At 33.5% G+C, this 27343-nt stretch overlaps 1 protein-coding gene across 1 annotated transcript in view; it reads left to right on the top strand.

Annotated features, from left to right (window-relative positions):
- LOC126781231 (transcription factor Sox-21-like) overlaps positions 1–27343 on the top strand; it is a 50746-nt gene that overhangs the window by 18473 nt on the left and 4930 nt on the right. Inside the window, exons 3-4 of the mRNA XM_050506121.1 lie at positions 3987–4181; positions 20253–20395. Coding sequence (XP_050362078.1) covers positions 3987–4181; positions 20253–20395 — 338 coding nt within the window. The remainder of the gene's footprint in view (positions 1–3986; positions 4182–20252; positions 20396–27343) is intronic.

Here is a 27343-nt window from a genome sequence, read left to right as displayed (position 1 = left end):
ACAAAGCCCTACCGCCAGTGAAATCGACAAAGAAGTCTCTAAAGTAAATATTTCAGTGTTGAAGGTACCGTCAAGTGTAACATGTTACATGAAATACTAGTAGCGCTTTAAGCTATGTATCTTTAACGAAACCTTTGTGAAATGCACAGGTCATGTCTTCATTTTACTTAAGTACTTTATTGTGTTTTAAAATGAATTCCATTGCGAATTGAATTCACATTTGTGACATTTGTTAGTTACTTTTTTTGTAATAATCATATAGGTACAATGATATTAATATGTATATAAAAATAGTTAAATGATAGTAAGTTGAAGTTACTTTAAAATGAATATAAGATTTAATACTTTTCTTTAAATTGAAAATTGCTCATTGAAGATTGAAGCCTTATAGACTACAAGTTTCTTCCAATGTCCCAACTGACAACGTGAGTGCAAAATTTCGTGATGATCGATTGAATAGTTAAGTCGTGAAAGCGTAACAAACACACTCGTTTCCGTATTTGGAATATTAGTAAGTATAAAACATCACCCACGTGAGGGGGGGGGGGGTTTAGCAGAAACTTTTAACGCGAGTGAAACCGCGCGGAGAGTTTGTATGGTTAAACGTTATACGGTTAAGCGTTAGACATTCCATTTATTTAGTGAGTAGGAAAGTGTAGAAAGCAGACAAGTAGGTATATAATTATGTCTAATCGATGTGTAATGTAGTTAAAACCGCGAGGCACAGCTGGCATACCTATAAAAATGTCAATAAATTACTCAAAAATAAAAAAATTGTGTAGGTATTAAATTTTTAAACGTGAATTTGTTAATAAGTTCTTTTAAAATATAAATACAACTATATTTTTAATGATAAAATAAAAGCCGACAACGCACCTGCTGCTGCAGATGTCCTTTGGCGATGGTAGAATACTTTCTATCAGGAGAGCACTGTCCTTTTGGATTACATAAAAAGCCGCTATTGTATATTGTAAATTAAAACCCAAGTTTATGTATATAATTGTATAATTTATAACAATCTAATTGAAATTACAAATCCATTGACTTCCATTACTAATGCAAACCTCAATTTCAACACAATATCCCCTCGATGAGACACCCGAAAAAAAATATCTATTAACATTTAATAAAATCATGACCTAAATAACATCTTACCATTTCAATTTTCCGGACGAAAGGGTGGGCTCCTTCGTCTTTGTTGGGGCACTCCCCCCACCCCATTGTCGCAAGGCACACAAGCTTTCAGCGTAATGAAGAGCATTTTCGTCCGATTCTGAACACAATGGTCGTTTTAATACAACGCTGAGAGGAAACTCCTTTGTCGCGATGTGTATTGTTATATACGCGAGTGTGTCACATGCGTCGTTGTTTTTTGTCTCGCGTTTTTGTTTTTACGATTGTCGTTGACAATGGTACGTAATGTAAAACGTAACTAACGATGCTCTGCGACTTCTTGATGAGTTTCAATGGTACGGGATGGAAGATGATTTCATTACGTTGACATTTTCAATTGAGACGTACTTAGATTTGTTTTAATAATTTTTAAATTCATTTTCACATTTTGTTACATGGGTTTAAAATGAAAAGCGGTTTGTTCGAATGTTCTTAGTTGCGTTTTGATCTGTAATTTCTGCCTGACAATACCTAATGAGTAAATAGTTAGACAAATCGAACAAAATGGCACAAGGAGATTTGTTTTATATAAAAAAAAAACCTGAAATTCATTTTACATTCTGCTTCTACTGCATACTGCGATCATTATTCAATGTTGCCAGCTTTTGTTTATCGTAGAGGCGGGATGTAGGAAATAATTATTGTAGAGTGGCAACACTCGAGGCACGTGCCGCTCGCGATCAGTGATTGTTAATTAAATTAAAAATAATATTTCTCTTGTAAAGTCCGAATGTTTTTAGATTTAAACACTATAAGTACCTACCTCGTTTGTTAAAAAGGGTCAAGTGAATAATTTTTTCTACATACGTGGGCGTTGGTTGTACTTATATAATAAACATATCAAGAATGTGTGTTACTAAATGTTGACAGCTTTCCATAATAACTTACACATAGAAATAAAATTGTAAAAGTGCTCCGTTGGTCTAGTGATTAGCTTTTAAGTTTTAATGCAAATCCCGAAGTACTGGGTTGAAAGCCGTGTCAGGCCAATTAAAAGTTATTGGTATTTTCTGTCGATAAATTGGAACACGAAGCCGTTGGTCCCGCGTCTGAACATTTTACTGTTTATGTCGGATTAAAAGAGCGAGGAAATACAGAGTGCGCCTATTTTTGCACACACACATGTAAACTATAATAACTCCTGCGCACTTGTCTAATCGTTCAAGAGTACATAATCGCATAGAACCCTTTGCTGCACTTTCGATACCCGAATGATAAAATCAATGATAAACAATATCGGAAATTAATATTGTTTATAATTAACATCTACTGATTTACAGCATAGCATTAAACAAATCACGTTATTACCAATATATAATATTATCGAATACCTTTCTTTGATCTGTTCACTATTACGCTTTTGAATTGATGAACTTTATTGAAACTGGGCGTAATATAGAGTGATATTTACTTCTGAGATAATTATTTCATATCCCCATATAGATAGAATATTCTTTCTTTGGTTAAGAAACATCTTTATATAGCACGCATAGTTGTGGACTCACTCTCTTCAAATCATAATTATATATTATTTCTAGATACAAATTATATACTTTGTTTGTTTAGATTCAAATTACACAGGCATGTTATGTCTAATACTTACACGAAGCTTGTGCATGTACAAAGTATAAATAGTTCACATGATCTTGCTGGAATACGTGAAATTGCAACGTATATTTGTTGCAACGTTATATTGTAAGGCTTTATGTTTTATCGCCTTGCTTTCTGATATAATAATTCCACTTCGAAATTTAATTTACACTTTAAATGGAAAGAAATATACAAAAGTTTAAAGAAGAAAATTTAATATAAATATCTGATTCTGGTACATATGAACGTGATTGAAAGGAAATTACAAAGGACCTCCGCATCTCGGTATCATTGAACAGCGTCTCGTTTGACGGAACGTATAATAAGTCGGCAAGTACACGATTCTTATCATTCCCGCCGACAAAAGCAACAGTACCCTCCCCGAAGTATCAACAATAATGAGGAACCGGGAAAAACTTCTGTAGCGGAATGAAAAGCGCAAATTCGTCATTAGGCGGCGCTTTCCGCCATTGTTCTCGCTATCCCGCTCTCTCTTGTGTTAATTCGGACGTGCGCGAATGGGACGAAACTTGGTCCTGCGACCGGATTGTTCCTTTCTATGTTGGCGACATTGTTTTCGCTTTTATACTCGGCTGAATCAGGATTGTCTTGTCTGTTTGAATGGTCGGTGGCGCCCCTCCACGGTATCGATGCGATGAATACAGCCTTCTATAAATGGGGGGAGACAAAGGGTTGGTCTCTTGAATCGAGTTGGGAGACAGGTCGTTCGTGCTTTCGATTATATTGTATCGATCAAAGGCTTTGTCTCCGCAATGAGGGATGGTTAGAGCAAATTACTTTTCTCTTTTTGTCTCCCTGTCATAATAGTTGCGGACTGAATAGCGCATTCAGTCTGTTTGTCGCCGAAATGTTTGTGATAACATTTTCTAACAAAGCCGGATAGTAGTTCATTGTCATTACTATTCTCGTTTTAATTATATCATAATGATTTTAACAATGTAAAAAACGAGTAACGAGTTGCAGAAACGGTTAGATATACTTTTTAAAAATCTTAATTAACAGAGACATCTAGTAATAATTAAACATTAATTCAATATTATTCATAATTTTAATTTAAAATTTGCAGATGTCCAATTTTACTTTATTACTATGTAGCATCCGTATGCAATTATTTTGTCTGTATATTTCATATAAAGCTTTTTTCTTTAGATTTGATTTTTTTAATCTACAAAAAAAATTTAATATATTAACTTAACTCCCAGGTGCAGAGTGGAAGCTTCTAACAGAAGACGAAAAAAGACCATTCATTGATGAAGCCAAAAGGCTCAGGGCGATGCACATGAAGGAACATCCCGACTACAAGTACCGACCGCGGAGGAAACCCAAAACACTGAGGAAGGAGGGATACCCCTACTCGATTCCTTACCCCAGTGTACCAATGGATGCCTTAAGAGCTGGTAAGTCAATTTATAAACAACTGTACGAAACTAAGCGAATGTACTCAGTACTGTAGTTTTGTTTTCTTTTATATAAATGTTCTTTTGATTTGAGATCTTTGATTGAGAAAACAGCGTAATTATGAGGTTTGAACTATGCACCTAATATTCAAAGATTTTGCTTAAAATATTATCTAAACGATTAGCAATTTCATCTGTAAGATTTGTCAAAAGTTACATTATCTTTAAAAAAATAATTAAAGCGAATGTGCTTTATTAGCGACGATAATAATTTGTCAATATTTTCATCCGCTATCTATGAGGTCATAAAATAAGTATTTAAATTAAAACATCGCTGCATTGACAATGTTATATCAATGGTTTTTTTTTTCAATCCAATTTCTGAATACAATGTTACCATACATAGTGTTTTACGGACCTATCATTAGTTGTCGTAAACCCACTTGGTGATGACGATGACGGCTTAAAATGATTGGTTGAAATAGCAGATAATGTGTTGTATTTATTTACTTCTTCCGTAAAATTAGTAATCGTAAAATTTTCCTACCTAAATTATTTCGATTTGGATTTGATATGATTGTTTAATAAAATTGGATGGACAACAAAATAAGCAGTTATAGCTAAGAGTAAGATGTGGAGTTAAATCGAAGTTCGTGTTTTGTAATTAATCCCTTCGATCTCCGCATTGGAACAGCGTGGTGAAGTAAATTCTTAATTTCTTCACAAATTTAGTAGTACAGTATAGTTACAGCCCGTGAATGTCCCACTACTGTGCTAAGGCCAATGCGGGTTGCTGGAATGCACATGTGGCAGAATTTCAGTGAAATGAGACACATGCAGGTTTCCTCATGATGTTTTCCTTCACCATCAATCACGAAATGAATTATAAAAACAAATTAAGCACATGAAAATTTAGTGGTGCTTGCCCGGGTTTGAACCCACGATCATCAGTTAAAATTCACGTGGGCCATCTCGGCTTCGACTTACAGACCTAATCAAGGACAGAGCTGTATATTAATTGATAAAATAAACACTATCTAACTAAAAACGTCGAGTCTCATCAAAAGAAAACTAGCTAAGATCGCCTGTCGTTGAAGAGATTTAAAGCTTATTCCACTTCAATGCGAGTTGATGGATCAAAAAGTTGCTCTCAAAAACAAAACGAAATAAGCATATGAAAATTTAGTGCTGGCTTCCTCTGAACCCGCAACCTGCGGTTGGAATTCAGGTGTTCTAACAACTAGGCTGTTTTGGCTCAAGTCTTCTAGACAATCATGAAATGATTGTCTTTGATCTCGGTTGAGGTTGATGCATTATCATATTTTATTTTGGGATGACAGAATATTTTGATAAGTTTTATTTTTATTGCTGTACACTATAGACATTATATGTATATACATTGGCGTTATCATAAATAATTAACCATCCCTTACAACGCCAAACTAGGGAACTTATGTAAGATGTTATTGGCTGTTGTGTTTTCTTACACTGGCTCACTCACCCTTCAAACCGGAACACAACGACCAAGTAAACATTCAAAAACATTTTATATTTCTCAATAGTGCTTCAATGTTTTTACATCAAATATAATTAAGATTTTTTTTTCCTTGACATTGACTTTTGTGTGTAATTGTGTAAAAGTTGGTAAAAATGTATAAAGTTTTTATTAGAATTCCTTCTGGAATAATCGATGACATTTTCTCGAGTTACTTCGAAACAAATTTACTTGTAAAGGGACTTTTGTGCTTCGTTTGAAATTGTAAAATGAATTGAATCTTTAAACGAAGCATCGACATATTTACTAAAAAGTTGCTATTGCCCGGCAAGCGTGTATTATTATCAGATACTCCCGCACCACCTAATGTACGATGCCGGAAACCTTACAAAACGCACAAATTTCTTTCACTTCAACCTTATCCAGGTCTCAGGCTATCAAAATCAGATCAAATAATACCCGTTCTTAATAAATGGTCGGTTTAGTCGCGACGAGGTAACATGTCCATTATAAAGTTTTAATGTACTTCATTTGTATTTGTAATTCACCTAGTGTTCGGCGTCGCATGTAATTCTGCTACAAATGTATCTATCAAAACGCTTTTAAGCAAGAGTAGAATATGCTTTGAACTTAAGAGACATTCATGCCCAGCAGTGGGACAATTATGGGTTACTGTTTCAACAAAATGGTGCAGGGAGTCCATATAACCAGCGAAAGTTATAAATTTCTGAAGCTCTTACAATTTACATTATATAATAATTACATACACACAACAAAACTCATACCATTGTTGAATTTATATTTATGTCAATTATTTACTACCGGCTATATACAAGATGTCGAAATGTATATAAACAGCAATAAAAAGAACAAATCGATAAACGATGACACTCGACGTCATTGATTTTATAACAGCGGCGGTACCGTCACTTACCAAACGGTCATGCTTCGTTTGATACTTTCGTTTAAATATTTTAAAATAAAACTACTATCAAGTTCGACGCCCGCTTGTTTATAATAATGTATATGAAATGTAAAATTAGAATAAATACTTGTAATTTGCATTATTTTTAAACTTCGGTATTAAATTAATTCTACATTAAGTATGAAGAGTTTAATTTTTGAAAGCATCCGCGTAATTGAATTATTAAATGGTAAATACAATTATAATTGCGTTAAAATCTGCGACTACGTTTAGTAGCACAAGATACATAGATAACTTCTAGATCTAGTATTTATTCACATAGATAATTTGTATTCGAAGGTGCAATACTATTTATCGTAAATATTTTATTTAATTTACAAAATTACTGAATTAATTTTATTTATTATTGTACTACTGTCGCTTTAAATTGGTTTTATTGTTTTATTTAGCCATTTCATGATTGCAATAACAGAAAACACCAGTGAAAAAGATAAAACATTGACAGAAGTGAAACCTCTTACGTCACAAATGTTTCAATCAAACATATGTTTATATATAAACATATAAAATCATTGCACTAAGATTCGATTTTTAAATTTTACTCCCATCACACTCACTTCAATATGAAAAATATATTTGAATGTAATGTGACGCGAGTATAGGGTTTCAAGTAGTGGTCTCGTCTAAAGAGAGCCCGGTCACTAGCCCCGCGACAAAAACGCCTACGGTCACGATTTTTTTCCGTGACTCCTAAACTAAGGATTGGAGACAAGTTACAAGAAGTCTCATTGTAATGAACATTTATTATTATTGTTATAAAAGCGAGCCATTTTCCCTATTCGATGTATTTACTAATAGACTCGTGGTTCGATTATATCATCGAGATAAGAGAATGATCTCTGTGACAAGTGTATGTGATGCTGTTCATATTTGTCGCTGAAACATATTAATATGTACATTTGTCTTAGATTCATTCATCACAGAATAAAGCTATACTTGAAACATAGTTTAAAACATCGAAATAAAAAATCGATTTTTCGGTAAAATTGCAATGGATATATAAAAAATTGATTTAAAAACGGTTCTTAAAAATAAATTGACCCAACGGTTGCACTAAGAGATTGCCCCCCGTAGCTCGTCACAAAAGATTCAAATATGAGACGCGTTCGAAAATAGAACGCATAGTTTAAACCTCCTTGACTGCTTTTGACAGTTGACAGTTTTCACTGTCAAAGTGGAGGCGACAATAGGAAAAACTAACCCTTACTTCGGGGTGCGTCAAATTTCGCTCTTACGCGGGGTTAGGCTTCTGACACGCGATTATGTTTATTGAAAGATGCCGCTTTTAAGGGATGTTATTGAATTTTAAGGGATGTTTTGTGGTATTGTAGGGTAGGTATAAATAATGCTCTGTGGTAATCGTTCGAGCGTTTAGTGCTGTGTTCAATGTTTAGGAGTATTAAAGTTTTATTTGAGTGTCGCATGACGTGATAGTGGAGCTCGAAATGCATCTACTTGAGTTTTATTATTTTTATAAAGTAGGTTTAATATACTCTGAAACCTTATTTAATTTAAAAACTTTGATCTTATCCATAGAGCACAGATAAAATCAGACAGTTTATTAATAACGATTAACTTAATTAAAATATGATATAATATTTTAACTTTCTGTCTTGTTTTTTACTAATATTTGAATTGATTGATTGTATGATATAGATAGATTAAGCCGAGATGGCCTAGTGGTTAAAACGCGTGAATCTTAACTGATGATCGTGGGTTCAAACCCGGGCAAGCACCACTGAATTTTCATGTGCTTAATTTGTGTTTATAATTCATCTCGAGCTTGACGGTGAAGGAAAACATCGTGAGGAAACCTGCATGTGTCTAATTTCATTGAAAGTATGCCACATGTGTATTCTACCAACCCGCATTGGAGCTCAAAAGGAAGAGGAGGCCTTAGCCCAGCAGAGGGACATTAACAGACTGTTATTATGATATAGATTATAGCTCAAATCCTGGGTCACTATAAATTCGCTTCACCAGTGTATCAAACTCGAAAGTCCAAACTCAACTTGATCGACTTCCCTAAACTCTGTTTCCTTATCCTTCTCCCGTGATATAAAATTATCACACTCAACAATTTAGTTTTATTCCTGCGGTTTAAACGTAGGCGTGGTCGACACGTGTGGACCTACCCTTAACTAAGGGTCGCGACACACGGAACCAAATAGCTTTTAACGTAATTACCACCGCGAATTTATAGCGGGATTAAATGGGGGTGAATTAAACACGGTTTCGAGATTGTGAAATCAGTTTTATGGACTGTGGTGGACCAGTAATTTTGAAATATACATATGTACATGTTGTATTTTCTATTATATACATTTTTATTAGAAAATAACAGTATGTTATTTATTGTCTAACAAAATTCTTATCTACAATTATATTACGCTTTGAACGTCTATAATATTGTGTCTAACTAGTAAGATTTGTTAATATTAAGAAATGATTACGTTTTTAATATTAAATTATTACGATTTATAAGCTGAGATGGCCTAGTGGTTAGAACGCGTGAATCTTAACCGATGATCGTAGGTTCAAACCAGGGCAAGGACCACTGAATTTTCATGTGTCTAATTTGTGTTTATAATTCATCTCGCGCTTGACGGTGAAGGAAAATATCGTGAGGAAACCTGCATGTGTCTAATTTCATTGAAATTCTGCCACATGTGTTACTACTAACCCGCATTGGAGCAGCGTGGTGGAATAAGCTCGAAACCTTCTCCTCAAAAGGAAGAGGAGGCTTTAGTCCAGCAGTGGGACAGTTTTATCAATACACATATCAGTACAATTATCATTATTATTAGGGCCATAAGGAATGAACACATCTTAAATTTTATAGGTATTTTTAATATTTGTTAGTTATTAAAAGAATAAGAATAATAGAGCAAGCAAGTTATTTTCATAATATATTAATAAATACATTTCAATATAAATTATTAAGATTTATCAGAAAAAAAACAATAGTCTGTTAAAAATCTATAAGTTCAAATATAAGAGGTCGTCGAGAGGTCCACTAAAGGACTTAACACGCGACGGTCACGTGCCCGCAAACAGGGTTGCGACACACTCAGCGTCTCCGCCCACTGCCAATCAGGGGTAACTTTCGTGACATTAATTCAGACTAATGATGTTATTTTTGTTAAACGACAAATAACGTTTTTATTACGATTTAATATATGTTAGTTGTTACCGTAACAGTGAAAGTGTCCCACTGCTGGGCTTAAATCCTCCTCTCCCGTTTTTTAAGAAGGTTTGGAACTTACTCCACCACGCCGCTCCAATACGGGTTGGTGGAATACTTACTGTTTAATATAACAAAAAGCCAAACTCAAAAATATTAAATTAAATATCTTGTTATTTAAGTTAAAGATGTTTTTTTCTTTATAATGACGAAATATTGTTTCAATAATGAATCAATTTCTACTACTTGACAACTTGTAATATGTCAGGCTACATACCTATTACATACTAGGTGAGTGCAAGAACATACTTGAAACCCTCGAATGAAATTCTTTACTTGGTGGTAGGGCTTTGTGCAAGCCCGTCTGGGCACGTAGCACCCACTTATCAGATATTCTACTGCCAGCAGCAATACTTGTATTGTCATGTTTCGGTTTGAAGGGTGAGTGAGCCAGTGTAACTACAGGCACAAGGGACATAACATCTTAGGTCACAAGGTTGGTGGCGTATTGGCGATGTAAGGAATTTATATAATTTATTATTAATTTCATAAAAAAATAACACTAAATATTGTGTTCTATGATAGTTTTATTTTCTCTACATGATTAATGTTATTTGTTACAAAGGAAGAAACCAACATCTTAGATACAGACTGGATCTGGTTTGGACGTTATGGATCATTGAATAATGAATTTGTAGATAACACTCGAATTAATTACCTAAAATTTTAGTTTCTACTTTTAGCAAAATAAACACAATCGTGTATATGTTAGATGGGATATGCGATACTGACTATATTCAAAAAATATGATTATTTTTTGAAGGATACACGCATCAAAATAGCATGTCACTGTTAGTCGACTTACAACATTTAAGTAAGTGGAAATGCTACATTCGCCTTATTGTATCAAGTACAAATACACAAGTACAAGTACAAAAGAACGTGTCCAACAAAGTATCATTTAAAAAAAGCCATAATAAACTATACTAATATTAGAAATGCAAAAGTAACTATCTATAACGCTTGACGATTAAGCCACTGAACCGATTTTGATGAAATTCGGTATGAAGAAAGCTTGAATCCCGAGGAAAAACATGGGCTTTTTTATACCACACCCCAGCTTCACTCCCCTAAAACCGGGCGAAGCCGCGGGCAAACACTAGTAATAAATACATCACTCTCCTTGACTGTGTTGTAAACGCTATAACGAAATTCGAGGTCTAAATACACAAAGTAAAGAATTTAATAATTATGCTAATTAACTACAAGGTTTGGTCAAATATTACAATAGTTATTGTCCCCGTGATTGTATTCAGAACTAACTTGTTCAAGTTTACACAGATGATTAAACGTTTTCACGTACGAAAAAATATTGTTTGTTTCAACAATTCGAATAGGGTTGCCAGTTATGATTATCTATTTATTCATTTATAAATTAATCACAATATTTTATTAAAATTAGTATATAATTTTATGAGATAAGCGATCCTTTATAAAACTGTTTTAATTATTTAAAATAATATCAAAATTGGCGCGTTAGTTTTAGTTACTTTCAGTTATTTAAAAAGTTAAACTTTTTTTTTTTAATTTAGCAATACCAAAATGGCACAGAATACTACTACATAAATTCCAAACAATTTTAACTCTCCGTTCCGGTCGTGTCGTTCCATCGTATAACGAGAGAGGGAATAGAGAGTGCATCTGTGTTTGCGCACACACTATAATATGTCCTGGGCAGTTGGCTAATCTCTTGAGATTGGCTGGCGTAGTAAAAATCTGTCACTATAATATCATCAGCAGTATGTTTTAAGAATAAATGAAATCAAGCTAAGATAAATTGTAAACCAAATAAAATTTATTATACTTTGAGTGTATATAACTCTAAACTATAAAATAATTATCCGTTCACAGCTCACCTCGCATGAGACGGCTCGCAACTAGGATTACGTTATTATTCTAACAAGCAGGAACAACTGAACACACAGCCATCTATTGTGACATACCACATAATTGGGTTAGCATTCGACATACTTACCGGGTATTATATGAACTGTTTAAAAATACTAGCGATAAGACTATGCAACCCATTCGGGTAGCTATCACATAAATTATTTTGCCACCAATACTAGATATCATTATATGTACTAACCTAACTATTGCAGGTACAGTCGATACATGAAAATGAAAATCAAATAAGTATTCTTTATTTAAGTAGGATTTTTTCTTTTTTTTTTTTTCTTGTATTTGTATCTACACAGCCAGTAATTCGTGGCTTTGTTGTATGTTATCTTTAATTACTTTGTTATATTATCAGGCATATTTTAATGTACCTGCATGCTTATTACCAGCCAGCATCACAATCTCAGGATTAAAAAAATAATCGAGATATGATAATCATTTTCAGTATACGTATTCATTTAAATTTGATGTCGTAGAGTTCACGTGACTTTTCATTCGCTCAATTTTCATTGACTCAAATCCTTAAAGCACTCACGTCTGTGTAAAACTCAGTAGGTTACCTACTCTTTTCCACTAATTAAATTACCTACATAAGAATCACCGAATACTAACTCCACTCTTTTTATTATATATATAAAATGTATTTTATTGAGATATTGATGAGAGTTATTGATCGGCAAAGTTAAATATATTCATCTTTGTTTTTTTTTATAAAATAGGAAGGCGGACGAGCATATGGGCCACCTGATGGTAAGTGGTCACCAACGCCCATAGACATTGGCATTGTCAGATGTGTCAACCATCGCTTGCATAGCCAATGCCCACCAACCTTAGGAACTACGATTTTATGTCACTTGTGCCTGTAATTTACTCATAATAATAATAATGTCCTCCAGATCAATTTCGGCCACGGCGGCCAATCTCATGAGAGATTAGCCAACTGCGCAGGAGATATTATAGTGCACAAGTGTGTGCGCAAACACAGGTGTACTCTCTATTCCCTAACTCACATAATCCGATGGAACGGCAATCCGACACGACCGGAAAGAGTTCAGGCACAGGACCTTAAGCCGCTGGTCCTGTGCCTGAACTCTTTCCGGTTTTCCGAGGCACGGGAGTGTACCCACCTCCAGATTCCGGGCTGCTACTGAGAATTCTCGACAAAAAACTCAATAACTTTTTATTAGCCCGACCTTGGATTTGAATCCAGGATCTTCGGTTCTGCGGCTTTACACGTAGCCACTAGACCAACGAGGCAGTTAAACTTATACGATCATAAGGATGGCTTATGTACAAATATTTGAAAAAATATAAATAGTAAAGTAAAGCCTTATTTACCGTAGAACGTTATATAAAGGTGATTAGTTAACAATATTGTGTCTTCTTCTTTCAAATGTCAAATCAATAATGACAGAAAGAGATACTGTAATACAGCTTAATTACCTTAATATAAGTAAGATTAAATAATTAATTATTTATGAACCTATCATTAATTGTTATTAAATTTACAGAAAACAAAAACTTTATTATAGTCAAAACAATTTCTTAATAAATTATTCATATCACATACATTGTTTATATAATGAAAAAAATTGTATTTATTGAAAAAACTTATATTTTATTATTATAATATATTATTGCGTATAATAATAAATAATAATTAATGTACAACTTTGTAAATATTTGTCTTTCAATAAATGGATTTTTATAAGTGTTTTGAAAGTCAACAGAAAGATCAAGAAACAATCAACACCATCATTGTTTTTGCATATTATCAATCGATCGAATTTGATGAAATTTTGTATGAAACGAGCTTGAACCCCAGGATATGCTACGTTTTTATATACAATACTACTACGTATGTACGTACTACGTACAATAACACGTGGGCGAAGCCGCCAATCTAGATTTCTTTACTTAATTAACAAAAAATTAGGTATCGTTAGTTCATTCATTGCTTTAAATGTGAAACTGTAAATAAAATCTATTGGCATGCGACATTTAATACATAAGATTTATATAATAAATATTACACAGTGTAAAACATTCAGTAGATTAACAACGAGGTCTCGTCACAGGACCCTTTTGCACTGAAAAAAATCTTATTATATTTACTTAAATATTATTACAAATTCGTATGTTAATTAATATCAATATTTTAGATGAAAATTATTACAGGTAATATTATACGTATAATAAAGATCGCAATTAGTAAAATGTCGAACATACATAATTTCTAGTTCGCATGTCATTCGTAATAAATACGAGTCTACTAAAAGTGACCTTTTGTACCATAAAGACCTATAAGTTCTTTATATAATCCAAACATCCAACCTCACTGTGGAATTGTATATTATAGGAAAAGAAAATTTTGTTCACGAAAGTTTGAGAATATTATATATTTTTATAATGCATACGTAATTATCATCTTGAGCTAAGTAATAGGCTTATATTGAATGCCTACACCTTGTGCATTAAAATCACAAATTTATAAATTTCTTTAATATCACTTATCTACCACAATTTCATTGCACGTCTAAGTAAACCACTCACCATTTATTTAACCAAAAGCTCTGTCGTTTTCTTGAGTTTCATAATAAAAAAAAAATTTAGATGTTCATATCCCGCTACTGATTGGATAAAGAGATGTACATAACTGTTTCAAGGCAACGCTAAATTGTATTTATCCTTCGATTGCTATCTGGAAAACCAATCTTGATATACGCCATATGCAAACGCAAATAAATCACTATATAAACTTCTGTGAAGGCTCTTTTGAAAATAAACTTGTAAAGTACACAAAAAAAATTGTTTTGTATCAGTTGTTGTTATCGTTCTTAATATATGGACATAATCCAATAAATCGCTGCATCACGATTAGCATATTATACCAGTAGTTTGTTACGGAACGGAAGTGACCAATCGCGTGCGCTGCCGGAAGCCCCACCCCTGCGCCGAACTGCTTCCGGTCACGTGACGTCATTTACATGACAGTCGAGCGCGAGGCCCACGAGAGTGCGGACGCTCGATTTGTTGGTTTGGGAAATGACTTTTAGTTTTATGTTTCTGTAACATCGTTATAATTTTGATAAATAGAAAATTTTATAATAACAAAAATTGCACGTTATCATAATATTGGGAATTCTTAATAGGGCCTTGAAATTTTAATAAATATATGTAGTTATTTAAGTGAGTAGTAAGTCTCATACTGAAATTGACAATAAAACTTATGATTCATTGATTTTTTTCAACAATAGTTTCAGCTTATCATGTTTTAGTTGTATCTCAGTTTCTACTCGCTTCTTGTTAGATCATTTGCATTCTAAATCCGTAGTAACTTTTAATATAATTTATCTTTTAAAATGTTACCCTGAAAGTGAATAAAGTATAGTTTTGATTATAAATAAGTTAACAATTATATAAATTTAATAAGAACTATCAGACAAACAATGAATTTTTAATAAAGGAAAAATAACTTCTTGCACTTTCCAATAGTGTTCTGATACAATTGTATCTGGTATAATAAGGTAGGTGTATTAAGGTCCTTTATTTTTAACAATAATCAAATGTAATTACAATTTTCCTCAAAACAACTAAGGTTCGCCGACCATTTAAATCTTATGATTTGCGGAACTGAAGCTAATCGATCCGTTTAACCACAGTTTTTTAATTCGGAACGTGTAGGGTGTATCTACGATATAGCATAAAAAATGCCTTGTCACTTGCTATACTTGTTGTGATACTTATTTTGAGTATCAACTTCAAATCGAAATTAAATTAATAATACAAAGACCAGTCGTGCGATTCTGTAAGAACTAACTGCTTATATATATTGTTTTAAACAATGTATTGATACTTGATAAAGTAATCACTTTATTACATTATTTTGTATGTGTGCCTTGCTATAGGTGTATATGTTTATAATTTATATAAACACTGCATCAGTTTTAACAATGAAATCGATGAAGCCGTATCGACTCGGGTCACTTCCATTAACGTACCAAAAATAGCGAACGCAGTGCACAATACCAACAAAAACTCAATTAATTCGCTCAATAAAGGGTTATTTACCATAGACGATGCCGCAAAAATGCTACATCAAAGGATTTTAATTAAACGCTTCAGACTTCGTAAGAACGATAGAAGTTTCTGTTTCGACTTTGTAAAGGGCCCGTGAGAGTGCTCGGCGAAAAGTTTGAGTCAGTTTCATTGGATCGGTGTTTTCGTCGCTTTTTTTAAGATTAAGCTTTCGGTTTTGATTAACGCTAGACTTAACTTACCTGCGTAATTATTGTACGTCTTTCAACGTATTGCTTCTAATAGCTTTGTGATTTTATAAGCGGTATATTTTTATTTGTAAAAGTTTTATGTGAAGTTGAAAAAGTTCTTCAAAGGGACACAGGTTTCCTACTGAGTTCTACAGCTTCCCCCATTTTTGATTAAGTTTGGATTCAAATCTATACTGATAAAAAAAAACGATGCTAAAAATTTCGTTGTCACGTGTCCCTGATAACAATAGTACATATGTGAGTGTTTTATATTACATTATTGCTGCATATTCTATTGATATTTTTAAATATATGATTGAAATACGAATTAATTTATATAAATCTCAGAATTACGATTTGCCGATTGAAACAGAAGGTGAGCCAGGATAGCGAAAGAAGTGTTGTGTTGTTATAAACAATATTCATTAAAGAGGCAACTCTGCCACCCCGTTCAAGTTCAACGATAATTATGATCGTTTATTGTAAATACATCGCTTTTTATACAAAAGTTAAATCATTATAATGTCGGTAGTTGTAAAAATCATATCACGAAGTTAAATAACCTTAAAACAAAATTTATAATCAAATTAACTTCAATAAATATTAGGTTATTCTACGTTGAGCTTCACACAATATAACTCTTACTAGAGGGACATGGTTACTTTTTCTGTTAAATGTAATAAACGATGTTCAAAACCTTCAGCACATTTTTTTTATATCTTATCCCGAATAAAAAAACTTACACGAAACGCTTTTAGCGTAAAAGTAACGCTAAATCACCATATGGAAACATCTGAAGGCTAAAGAATGACTAGTTTTCCGTGAAATTTAACACATTGAAATATACAAAACGAGGGCTGAAAGAAAATCCCTTTCTCCATGTCGGACCTTTCTGAATCGATCTTGTATGCACAATACCTGGCTATATCCACGTATTAATATATTTTGTGGAAGGTCATTATGGACTTGAATGGGCGACGGCGAAAATGGACGCATTGTAAGTGACTTAGGGTGGACGACGGATGAAATTACAGTTTATACTTTCAAGATTTCCGGGAGGTTTGTTTACATTCGGTTTTTGAATTTGGACTCTTTTGCATTCATTTGATATGATAAAAGTTATTTTCTTTCGTTGAATTGTCTCGATAATATTGTAATCAATCTTTATATTAAAGGCTCTTCAAGCTCTTTGGAGTACTCACATAGCATGTATTCTATTTTCAAAGACTAATAATTCGTATTGATGTAAATCGGTTTGAAGGTTGTGCTAGCTAGTGTAAAAGCAAATAAGTCACAATGGATATATCAAAGATTGTTCTGGTTGATGTTTGCAGTGTATGAATGGTTAACATTTTTTTATAGTGTCAGTCTTTAGGCGTTGGTTATCACTTAGCATGAAATGGACTATTGGCCCGACTGTCTCTCCGTATTATATTGAAAGAACATTCTCTTGTGAAAGCTTGCAACAAATGTTTCTTTAATAGTTTCACAATTTATTTACAGTTTTGATATTTTACGGTACTAAAACGAGGATGTGCGAATTATATTTTAGCACATCCTTTGGTTCGTGTATTAAATATGTGGTTTTCGAAATCTCTCAATCAATAATAGAATATTAAAACTCCAATAATAATCCCTCAAAAATTTCATTGACATCTATCTACACTCACCGAACGAGGTTTCATTATTTAGGATATGGTGCTGTCATTCTTAAAAATATTTAAAAAAACACCGAGTCGAGCGTGTGTTGAAAATTAATAAAACTCTTGAAAAAGTCCGGGGAGAAAATTCATCGTTATTCACGCCAATACCAGACGAAGACATCAGAATACGGCGAGAGATGACAACGAATTTAATTATAAATATAATAAAAAAAATCTCCATCGGCCCTTCCAGAGCCAAGCTATTCCCACAAGTCCACAATAGATTGCTAAGCGATTTTGGACTCAATTGCGTTACAATATAGCGCCTGTCGTATTAAAAAGCTTTCGAACAAGATTTGTGCGCTTTATAATATGTTGTAGGTCCGATTGACGTCACTACAATGAGGGGTGTCTCATATATTTTTTATTTAAAATTGGAATCTTTTGCGCGGGAAGACATGGAGTGTTCGATTACGTAACGAGATCGCGATTGCTGTCACAGATTATGTTAACACGTTTATACATTAATATTAATTCAAATTTTCAAAATGTTATTTGATGGCTACATATTTAATTAAATTACATTCATCGTAAATTGCGTCTATCAATTTATAATTAATATGGAATGGGAGCTGCGGATCGCAATTAATCAATCTATTAAATTATTTTTTGAATAATAGTATGTCCGGATAACATTTAAATTAATTGTGTAGGATTTTGTAGCAATCATCTTCGCCTCTGATATCATAATTTATAAATGTTTAATTTTTATTTTTAATCTGTATATATTTTAATATATAAAACAACAGTAAAAATTTATACAATATGTATTGAAATCAATTAAACTCGTGAACAACAGATAAAAGAGAATTGAAAAAAAAGTCGAATACCTACGTGTTTAAAAATGGAACTGTAAATAATTGTCGTTACATTATCTGTGGCAGTTATGATTTTAAATTGAAATAAAGAAACATTTCGATATTTTTTATCAGACTACACTCATCGTTTGTATGTAAATAAATCCTATACTGAATCGTTACTAAAAATATATTATATAGTGAGTGCTTATAAACTTTATGACGTCACATGACATTTTAAATGGCGCATAAAAGACGCCATATTTAAAATATTTAAGCTTTTCTACATTTATTATATGATATGATTATTTTTTAACTTTAAACAAAATATTTATTCATACAATGCAGCGTAATTGTGTATCTATGATATCGAATTCATTATACAAAATAGTTGAATAGGTTCAAACTCTGTATTCAACTTAACACCTCAGTGTGCAAGTGGCCTCCGTAATGGACAGAGGTCTATTGACTCCGGCTCGGCACATTCATAATGGCGGGCAGGGAACTCCGATTTGAGCACCAATTAATTATTTCATTGTGCCATGAATAATCCGACGGCCCTCGAGTACTATTAACTAACGGTCAGTTCCTTAGAGGTGTTTATTAAATGCGCCTTAGTTTGGGGCTAGTTCCGTTACGGGATGAAATGTGGGTGGGTCCGTTAGTAGTTAATTCTATAGTTCATGTTTAGATGTTTATTTCTTCAATTGTTAATAACCTTTTTGGACGCAATTTGCTAAAAGATCAAGGTCGAGTTTGAATGCAACGTTTCATAAATAACGTTTCTGACGCAAATAACTTTGTTTTATTGGATTATATGTCTATATAAGTAAGAACATTATGTCAGTTTAACCTAAAATATGTAAATAAGTTGAAATAAAAGCATTACTATTCTATAAGAACTCACATCTTTACTTACCAGTGATATGTTGACAACCGACTTCTGGTGATATACTATTTTGATGCGTATATCCTTGAAATGTTATGATTATAACGGTCAATGTCGCACATCACATTCTCATTTCTGCGATGAGTTTCGGTGTTGCTCTTAGAAAAATAGCACAATACGGTTGACAGTTAAAGAGTAATCTTTGGTCGTGCGTACGAACGTACAATCGATGCCATCAGCTGATCTTTTATTAAATTTCACCTTTCCCTTTAATTGATAAGATTACACAATACAAGAATACATAGATGATAAAACTGCGTGTTAGGTGGATAAACACGTGGGAGGGGCGTGGGTATCGCTATGGCCTGTCTGAATAAGTTCCATTTATGTTTTACAAAGATCTTAGCTTTAATGTTTTTATTAAATAATCAAACAATTTGTAATGTAATTTGTACATTAGTGACTTGATTAGTGTTAAAATTTGTTTTGGCTTGAATAATAATATATAGAGATCTATATACGTAATGGGACAAAGGCCCCATCAATTGCATTGCCTATATGGCTTTATCAGGTCCCATCCGACTGGCGTTTTCGCAAAGTTTTTAATATCAATTCCGAAGGATATGTGGAGCAAGTCTTCCTATATGACTTTAATAGTGTTTTGTGTTATATAATATAAATAAGGCAAAGATAAACAGTTCAGGACCGCTTTCTCTTTTCTTCTTAACTTGAAAATATATAAGTTAATATGTCGAGATATTTAAGGATTGCAGTATAATTTGTTTCCCCAGGAATGGCCGGTGGAGGTATGACACAAGCGATGGGCGGCTACTACGGCGCAGCGTACGGTCCGCTCGGAGCAAGCATGGCAGCTGCGGCCGCGGCAGCTGCACAACAGAACGCCATATCAGCGGCACTTACACCAAATGCTCAGGTTAATATAACAATATTTATTATTATTATATATATCAAAAAATAAGGTGGATATGCCACCTTATTCAAGGAGTCTTTTTTTAAATCCTCATTGCTTATGATAAATGATAATTTTCATAGAAAACATTGTAAGAAATTCATTAGTTACGCTATGTTATCCCAATAATAATATATATACGTGTACCTACTTCATATGTAGCACAATGAGTATGCACTAAATATTCTTAAAAAATATACTTGGCGGGCCGGTTGGCGTGGTTGGTAGATACTTGCCTTTCACGTCGAAGGTTGTGGGTTCGATTCCCACTCAGGAAAGACATTTGTGTGAATGAAAATGTCTGTCAGTCTGGGTGTAATTATCTGTATAAGTATGTATTTACAAAAGAAAAGTAGTATATGTAGTATATCAGTTGTCTGGTTTCCACAGTACGATCTCTGCTTAGTTTGGATCAAATGGCCGTGTGTCAAATGTCCCATGATATTATTATTATTATATTAAGTTCAAATAATATTGAAAAAAATATTGAAAGCCTTTTATATATCAAAGTGTTGATATATACTTGAAGGCTACAGCTTCATGTTTACTCTTACGCGATTTTTAATTTACTTAAGTTAGCTGAATCAAATATGTGGAATAAATTAAATAAAATACTAACTTATTAAAAAACAAAAATAACACAATATATACATAACACAGATTAAAAACATATTTCGACACAAGTAATCACTTTTAAAACAGAATTAAAATAATATCACAACAACTTCATAACATATGAAACGGAAATAAAAGTTAATAAACCGTATAATACGCGTAAAGAAATCCTCATCATCATCCTAATATCATCGAAACATAAACAGAAAAAATATTTTTAAAATTCGAAAATGACCGTTAAAACCGGTAATCAAATTCAATTTATACGGAAAAAGTTATACATCCCTTTTAATAAGACGTCGAAATTCGGAAATTATAAAACCGTTAAAAACATGTGATCTAATAAGTTCCAATTTTGAAATAAGCGCCGGCTTAAAAAATAATACGCGTGTAATGAAGCGGGAATGAGTTTACTCTTTGCATTAGCGAAATTCGATGTTGTATAAAAAAATTACTAATTCGATACGCCTACCGAACTCAACACCGTAAAAACTGATTCGTAATGTGCCCATGTGTAGTAAAAAAATATATGAAGGCGGTAGCTTAATTATTTTATTTTATTTTAGGATGTATATATCGAAGTCCTTGCAAACAATTTGCCAATAGCGGCAGGAATTCAGGTATAAAATTATAATTTTTACACTTTCTTCAATTTACACGACTTATTTTTAAACTATGTGATATGGTGTTAACAGTTAAGAGTTAAATAAATATATAGTAACAGCCTGTTAATGTCCCACTGCTGGGCTAAGGCCTCCCCTCCCTTTTGAGAAGAAGGTTTGGAGCTTATTCCACCACGCTGCTCCAATGCGGGTTGGTAGAATACTCATGTGGCATAATTTCAATGAAATTAGGCACATGCAGGTTTCCTCACGATGTTTTCCTTCACCGTCAAGCACGAGATGAATTATAAACACAAATTAAGCACATGAAAATTCAGTGGTGCTTGCCCGGGTTTGAACCCACGATCATCGGTTAAGATGCACGCGTTCTAACCACTAGGCCATCTCGGCTTATTATAAATATTTATAAATAAATAAAACTAATTTGTATAAATTATTATAAATAAATAAAACTAATTTGTCGTCGACCAATTATCCTACCACCAAAAAGATCAAAGGCTTATATTTCTTACAGTTCAAGTGTATATAGACATCACAATTAAATTAATAGTATTGACAATTAATAAAAAAATACATAGTTCGTGTTTATAAATAGTTAAAATTTGTCAAAGACGTCCATGTTTTTCCACAATATTTCTTTACGTAGGACACGATTCAATTTGCATCGAAAAATTAAGTCATTCAGTACTTACAATAATGTCGCTCTTCAACTTTTAGTCTATACTCTATACCGACCACAAGAGGAGTATATAAACAACTTTAACATTGAATTGATTTTCATTGTATATTAACAAAATAATGGCGATATTATTATCGAAACTTTGGAAGTAAAATTAAATTTATGTGTATAATTAGTTAAGTGGAGTTTCACCAAGGAGGATGCTTTAGATATGGCAAAGTGCAGTCAGTACAACTGTAGGAAAGCGGACCCTTTTTTTATACGTGGGGAAATCCTCGTGGATGCCCTCTACCACAGATGATGATGATAGAGGGTTATGTCGGACTCTTAACGACTAAAACCATCACGGTCAGTCTTCGCTCCGCAGGGGGTGAAGTTCCGGGCACACTTACGTATACATCCGCGACTCCACCAGCGGTTGTTCAATTAAATAACCCTTCATTGTCGAAAACTCCTATTTTCTTGCTACATACTTGTTGAAATTGGCACACTTTCGTCCTAGGGACTCTATACTTTTCAGGCAGTGAATTTCCCCTTTTCAATGCCCAAAGGTATTCTTCACGGAGGTAGGAATTTGGCGTTATTACGCCGACTGCGCCCTACTCTTCTACACCTTATCCGTGCTGCCAGTCTCTCCCTTTCTGCCATTTCTTTTTGCGCGATAACGGTCTCGCAAAAAGTGAGCATAGCTTTCCAAGACTTTTCATTACCAACCATGGACGGCTGGCAGCGAAAAATCCTCACCGACTGCTATGATCAACCAAGGAAAGCGGACCCTGGCATAACTAGGCTGGGAAAACGAAGAAGAAGCGGAGTAGTGTTGTAAATTAAGATATATTATTCAAGAACTGTTTGTAGTGCATAATATAGCAGAACTATTAGGAAATCGCACTGAAAACTTCAATCTGTTTTGTTTATCTTTACTTCTTCTATTGGAATAGTATGTAGATAACCGATCGTTTCATAAAGGCATTGATTTAAGTTATGCACTCTCAACTTCCTAGAAGTTTTATAGATTGATAGAATCCACCACTTTTTCGCTTAAAATCACCCCAGAGTTACGTATTAAAAAAAAACCCTGGTGTTATTCGCAAGTTTATGAAGTCGTTAGTTTTGTTGTAACCGTTAGCGCTACTTTCAAAAAAATCGTATGGAAAAATTTTTCTTTACAAAATGGCAAAAACCAAACGACTGTTAATTATATTCATATTTTATCCTGGTTTCCGCTGCTACTTCCATGACAACTAATATATATATAAAAGAGCCTCGTGTTAGGTCCCAACTCCCAAGTCGGGCCAATAAAATGTTATTGGATATTTCTGCCGAAGAATATCAGCAGCAGTCCGGAGTCTAAAAATTGGAAGTATGTACAGTCCCGTGCCTCAAAAAGCACATAAAGCCTTTTGTCCTGCACCTGAGCTCTTGCTATTGTTTACATACATCACTTTTCCAATAACAGTAGCGACACAGTTATTTGAATGAAAAATTACAAATAATTAATTTATCTGACGTAAGATTTTTATTAGCACAGTGTTACTATAAACAACGTCTCAATCCATATATACTTGAAGATACTATCAAAGTAATTAAGTCTCACTATCCCCAATATTGTGAAGCGTCTTCACACCAAACGCGATGTAATCCGAAGCAAGGGTACCATCCCTCGCTAATTATTTTGTGACGACTCACCGCTCCCGACCGTAAACAATGGTGAGTGGGGGTCGGTACGGTGAGATTACCATTCGTTCCATAGGGACACCATGAGACATGGGCGTATTGGTTTATAGGATTTTTATGTTTATTATTCTGATATTGCTTAATTACTTTTATAAGTTAGCTGAACAACAAAGTGATTACGATTTCTTAATTAAAAAAAAAGGATTTCACAAAACAACAAATTACTTAATTGTTTGTTCTTTAAGCCACTAATGTTGTTTATAAATATTATAATAGAAATTGTTAAACTTTATAATCAATAGCAAATTCTTTTTATAGGTATTTGAGTTGTTTTTGGCATCATGATCCATTCGATGACTTTTTAGTTAGACTCTGATTCATCTGATGGTAGAGCTTTGTGCAAGCTCGTCTGTGTAGGTACCACCCACTCATCAGATATTCTACCGCAAAACAGCAGTACTTGGTATTGTTTTGTTCCGGTTTGAAGGGTGAGTGAGCCAGTGTAATTACAGGCACAAGGGACATAACATCATAGATCCCAAGTTTGGTGGCTCATTGGTGATGTAAGCGATGGTTAACATGTCTTACAATGCCAATGTCTATGGGCGTTGGTTACCACTTACCATCAGGTGGCCCATATGCTCGTCCACCTTAATATTTTTTTTTTTTTTTATAGAATAGGAAGGTGGACGAGCATATGGGCCACCTGATGGTAAGTGGTCACCAACGCTCTTAGACATTGGCATTGTAAGAAATGTCAACCATCGCTTACATATCCAATGCGCCACCAACCTTGGGAACTAAGATTTTATGTCCCTTGTGCCTGTAATTACACTGGCTCACTCACCCTTCAAACCGGAACACAACAATATCAAGTATTGCTGTTTTGCGGTAGAATATCTGATGAGTGGGTGGTACCTACCCAGACGAGCTTGCACAAAGCCCTACCACCAGTATAATATAATATTCTATATAAAAAAAAATAAAAAAAAACCGCACTTACTGACTTTATGAACATATACTTAAAAGATATATATTTTTAAACAATATACAAATTAATCACAGATACAAAGTTTTATTTAAAATTAACCATGGCCACCCTATTCAATAACATAGTCGAGATGAAGTTGTATTAAGGATATGAATCAAATACCTGATTGTATTATTGTCGAAGTATTAAGATAATTCGTTTATTATTCTCTACGATTATATTATAATATATCGCATAATAAATATTTCCGTTCTTCCGGCACCGATTACATTTTCTCAGTCACGAACTAGTTTAATAATTTAGAATCAACGGTACTATTAGACTACATTAAATATATTCTTGATAGAATTTCTCAAATGAGAAATAAAAATACCGCTTAAATTGAGCAGTTACGACTTTATATACGTTGTTTCGCGAGTGATTAGTTAAAAAATGCTGTCTTCTTTTTTCAAATGTCAAATCAATAATGATAGAAAGAGATAAATCAATGTTTAACTAAACAATCGCAACGTTTATAAGTAAGGCCGTTGGTTTAATTATAACTTATGTCATTCTCACGTTCGTAGATTACGAAAAAAGATTTTTTTAATACCTTTTATATATATTTTTTATTATTTTTATTTTTAGTTAAACTCGTATGTAGACAATTTTTCACTTTTTTTTTTTGTAAAAGTAGTATATACATATTTCTATTGAGTTTTCGCCCCCGTCTTCGGCGTGTGTAATAGGTACCATACGTCCTTTTCCGTATCCCTGACAACGTGTATCCAAAATTAAACAATAATCGGTTGAGTAGTTAAGACGTGAAAACGTTACAAGCAAACAGACTCGCATTTATAATATTATTAAAGAAAAAAGAGACGAATTCTAAGCGTTATTTAAGGGTAGTTTTTATTTATTTATTTGGATCTCCAACAGTTGTACATAACACACATTCAAATCACTTTTTACATTAACTTAAAACTAACTATCCACAACCAATTACAGGAGAACACACCATTCACAAACACAATTACAAAATATACAAATCAAAAATAGAATAAAAAAAGTTTTTCATACATAAAATTAAAAAAGAAAAGTAACCTTTAATTAATTAGAAAAAAGTAATTAGTTTACATTTTAAATATATTATGTATAAAAATAAATCTATAGTTATTCTCGTAAAACAATTACAAATAAGACTATGGACTCGCTTATTCATCACAGATTGCAACCTAGTATTTAACACATCAATGTCAACTGCAGATTAAACGTCAGGGGAAGATCGAGGAGGTGCAGGGAAGGGAGGATAGGGGAGTTTAATTGCGCAAGTTTGTGTGTCAAATAGAGATTTAATCGATTACGTTTTATGGGGTTGATTTTGTACCAATGTTGATTGTACTTTAATATAAAATAAGGACCTATCGGCGTGAATCTTAACCGACGATCGTGGGTTCAAAACCCGGGCAAGCACCACTGAATTATCATGTGCTTAATTTGTGATTATAATTCATCTCGTGCTTGACGGTGAAGGAAAACATCTCGAGGAAACTTGCATGTGGCATAATTTCAATGAAATTAGACATGTGTATTCCACCAACCCGCATTGGAGCAGCGTGGTGGAATAAGCTCCAAACCCTCTCCTCAAAAGGGAGAGGAGGCCTTAGCTCAGCAGTGGGACATTCACAGGCTGTTACTGTTTACTGTTACTTATCGGTACTTTGTGGTAGGTTGATACCATTCTGTAAGTATAATAAGAAAATATATTTTGGAGTGGTTTGTTACCTATACTATATATTAATATTATAAATGCGGAAGTAATTTTGTCTGTCTGCCTGAACGCGATAAACTCGAAAACTGCTGAACGGATTTTCATACGGTTTTCACAAATAGACGGAGTGATCCTAAACCTTCCTCATGAAGGTTTAGGTGTATGATACATTACGGCTTTGTAATAAATTGGCTGAAAGATGATGGCTGTTGAAGATGTCGGAAAAAATCAAGACATCTGGAAGCTTTACTATCGTGCGCCACGCAAACCAATAGAGTTATGTATTGTATATGTGTACTAATATATATGTGTTACGATATAAACGTTTTACGCAGATATTATTCGTTCGAAGCCGGGACAGCAGGACAGGTCGCTAGTGTGATATATTTTTAATTATTTCTAATTAACCTTCATTTCTAATAATACCTTTGAAAAGCTAGGCACTGCAACCCGCACTCGGAACTATAGGCATACCCCAGATGCTTTGCAAACCTTTAAACCCTTCAAATGTCGCTTAAGAGGTGATTAGTTAAATTGTATGCTAAGTTTCTTGAGTGTTTTCGAGCTTTAAATTTAA

This window comes from Nymphalis io, chromosome 3 (genome assembly GCF_905147045.1).
Source record: "Nymphalis io chromosome 3, ilAglIoxx1.1, whole genome shotgun sequence".
In the NCBI taxonomy this organism is placed as follows: domain Eukaryota; kingdom Metazoa; phylum Arthropoda; class Insecta; order Lepidoptera; family Nymphalidae; genus Nymphalis; species Nymphalis io.
This window is presented reverse-complemented; position numbering and strand designations above follow the sequence as displayed.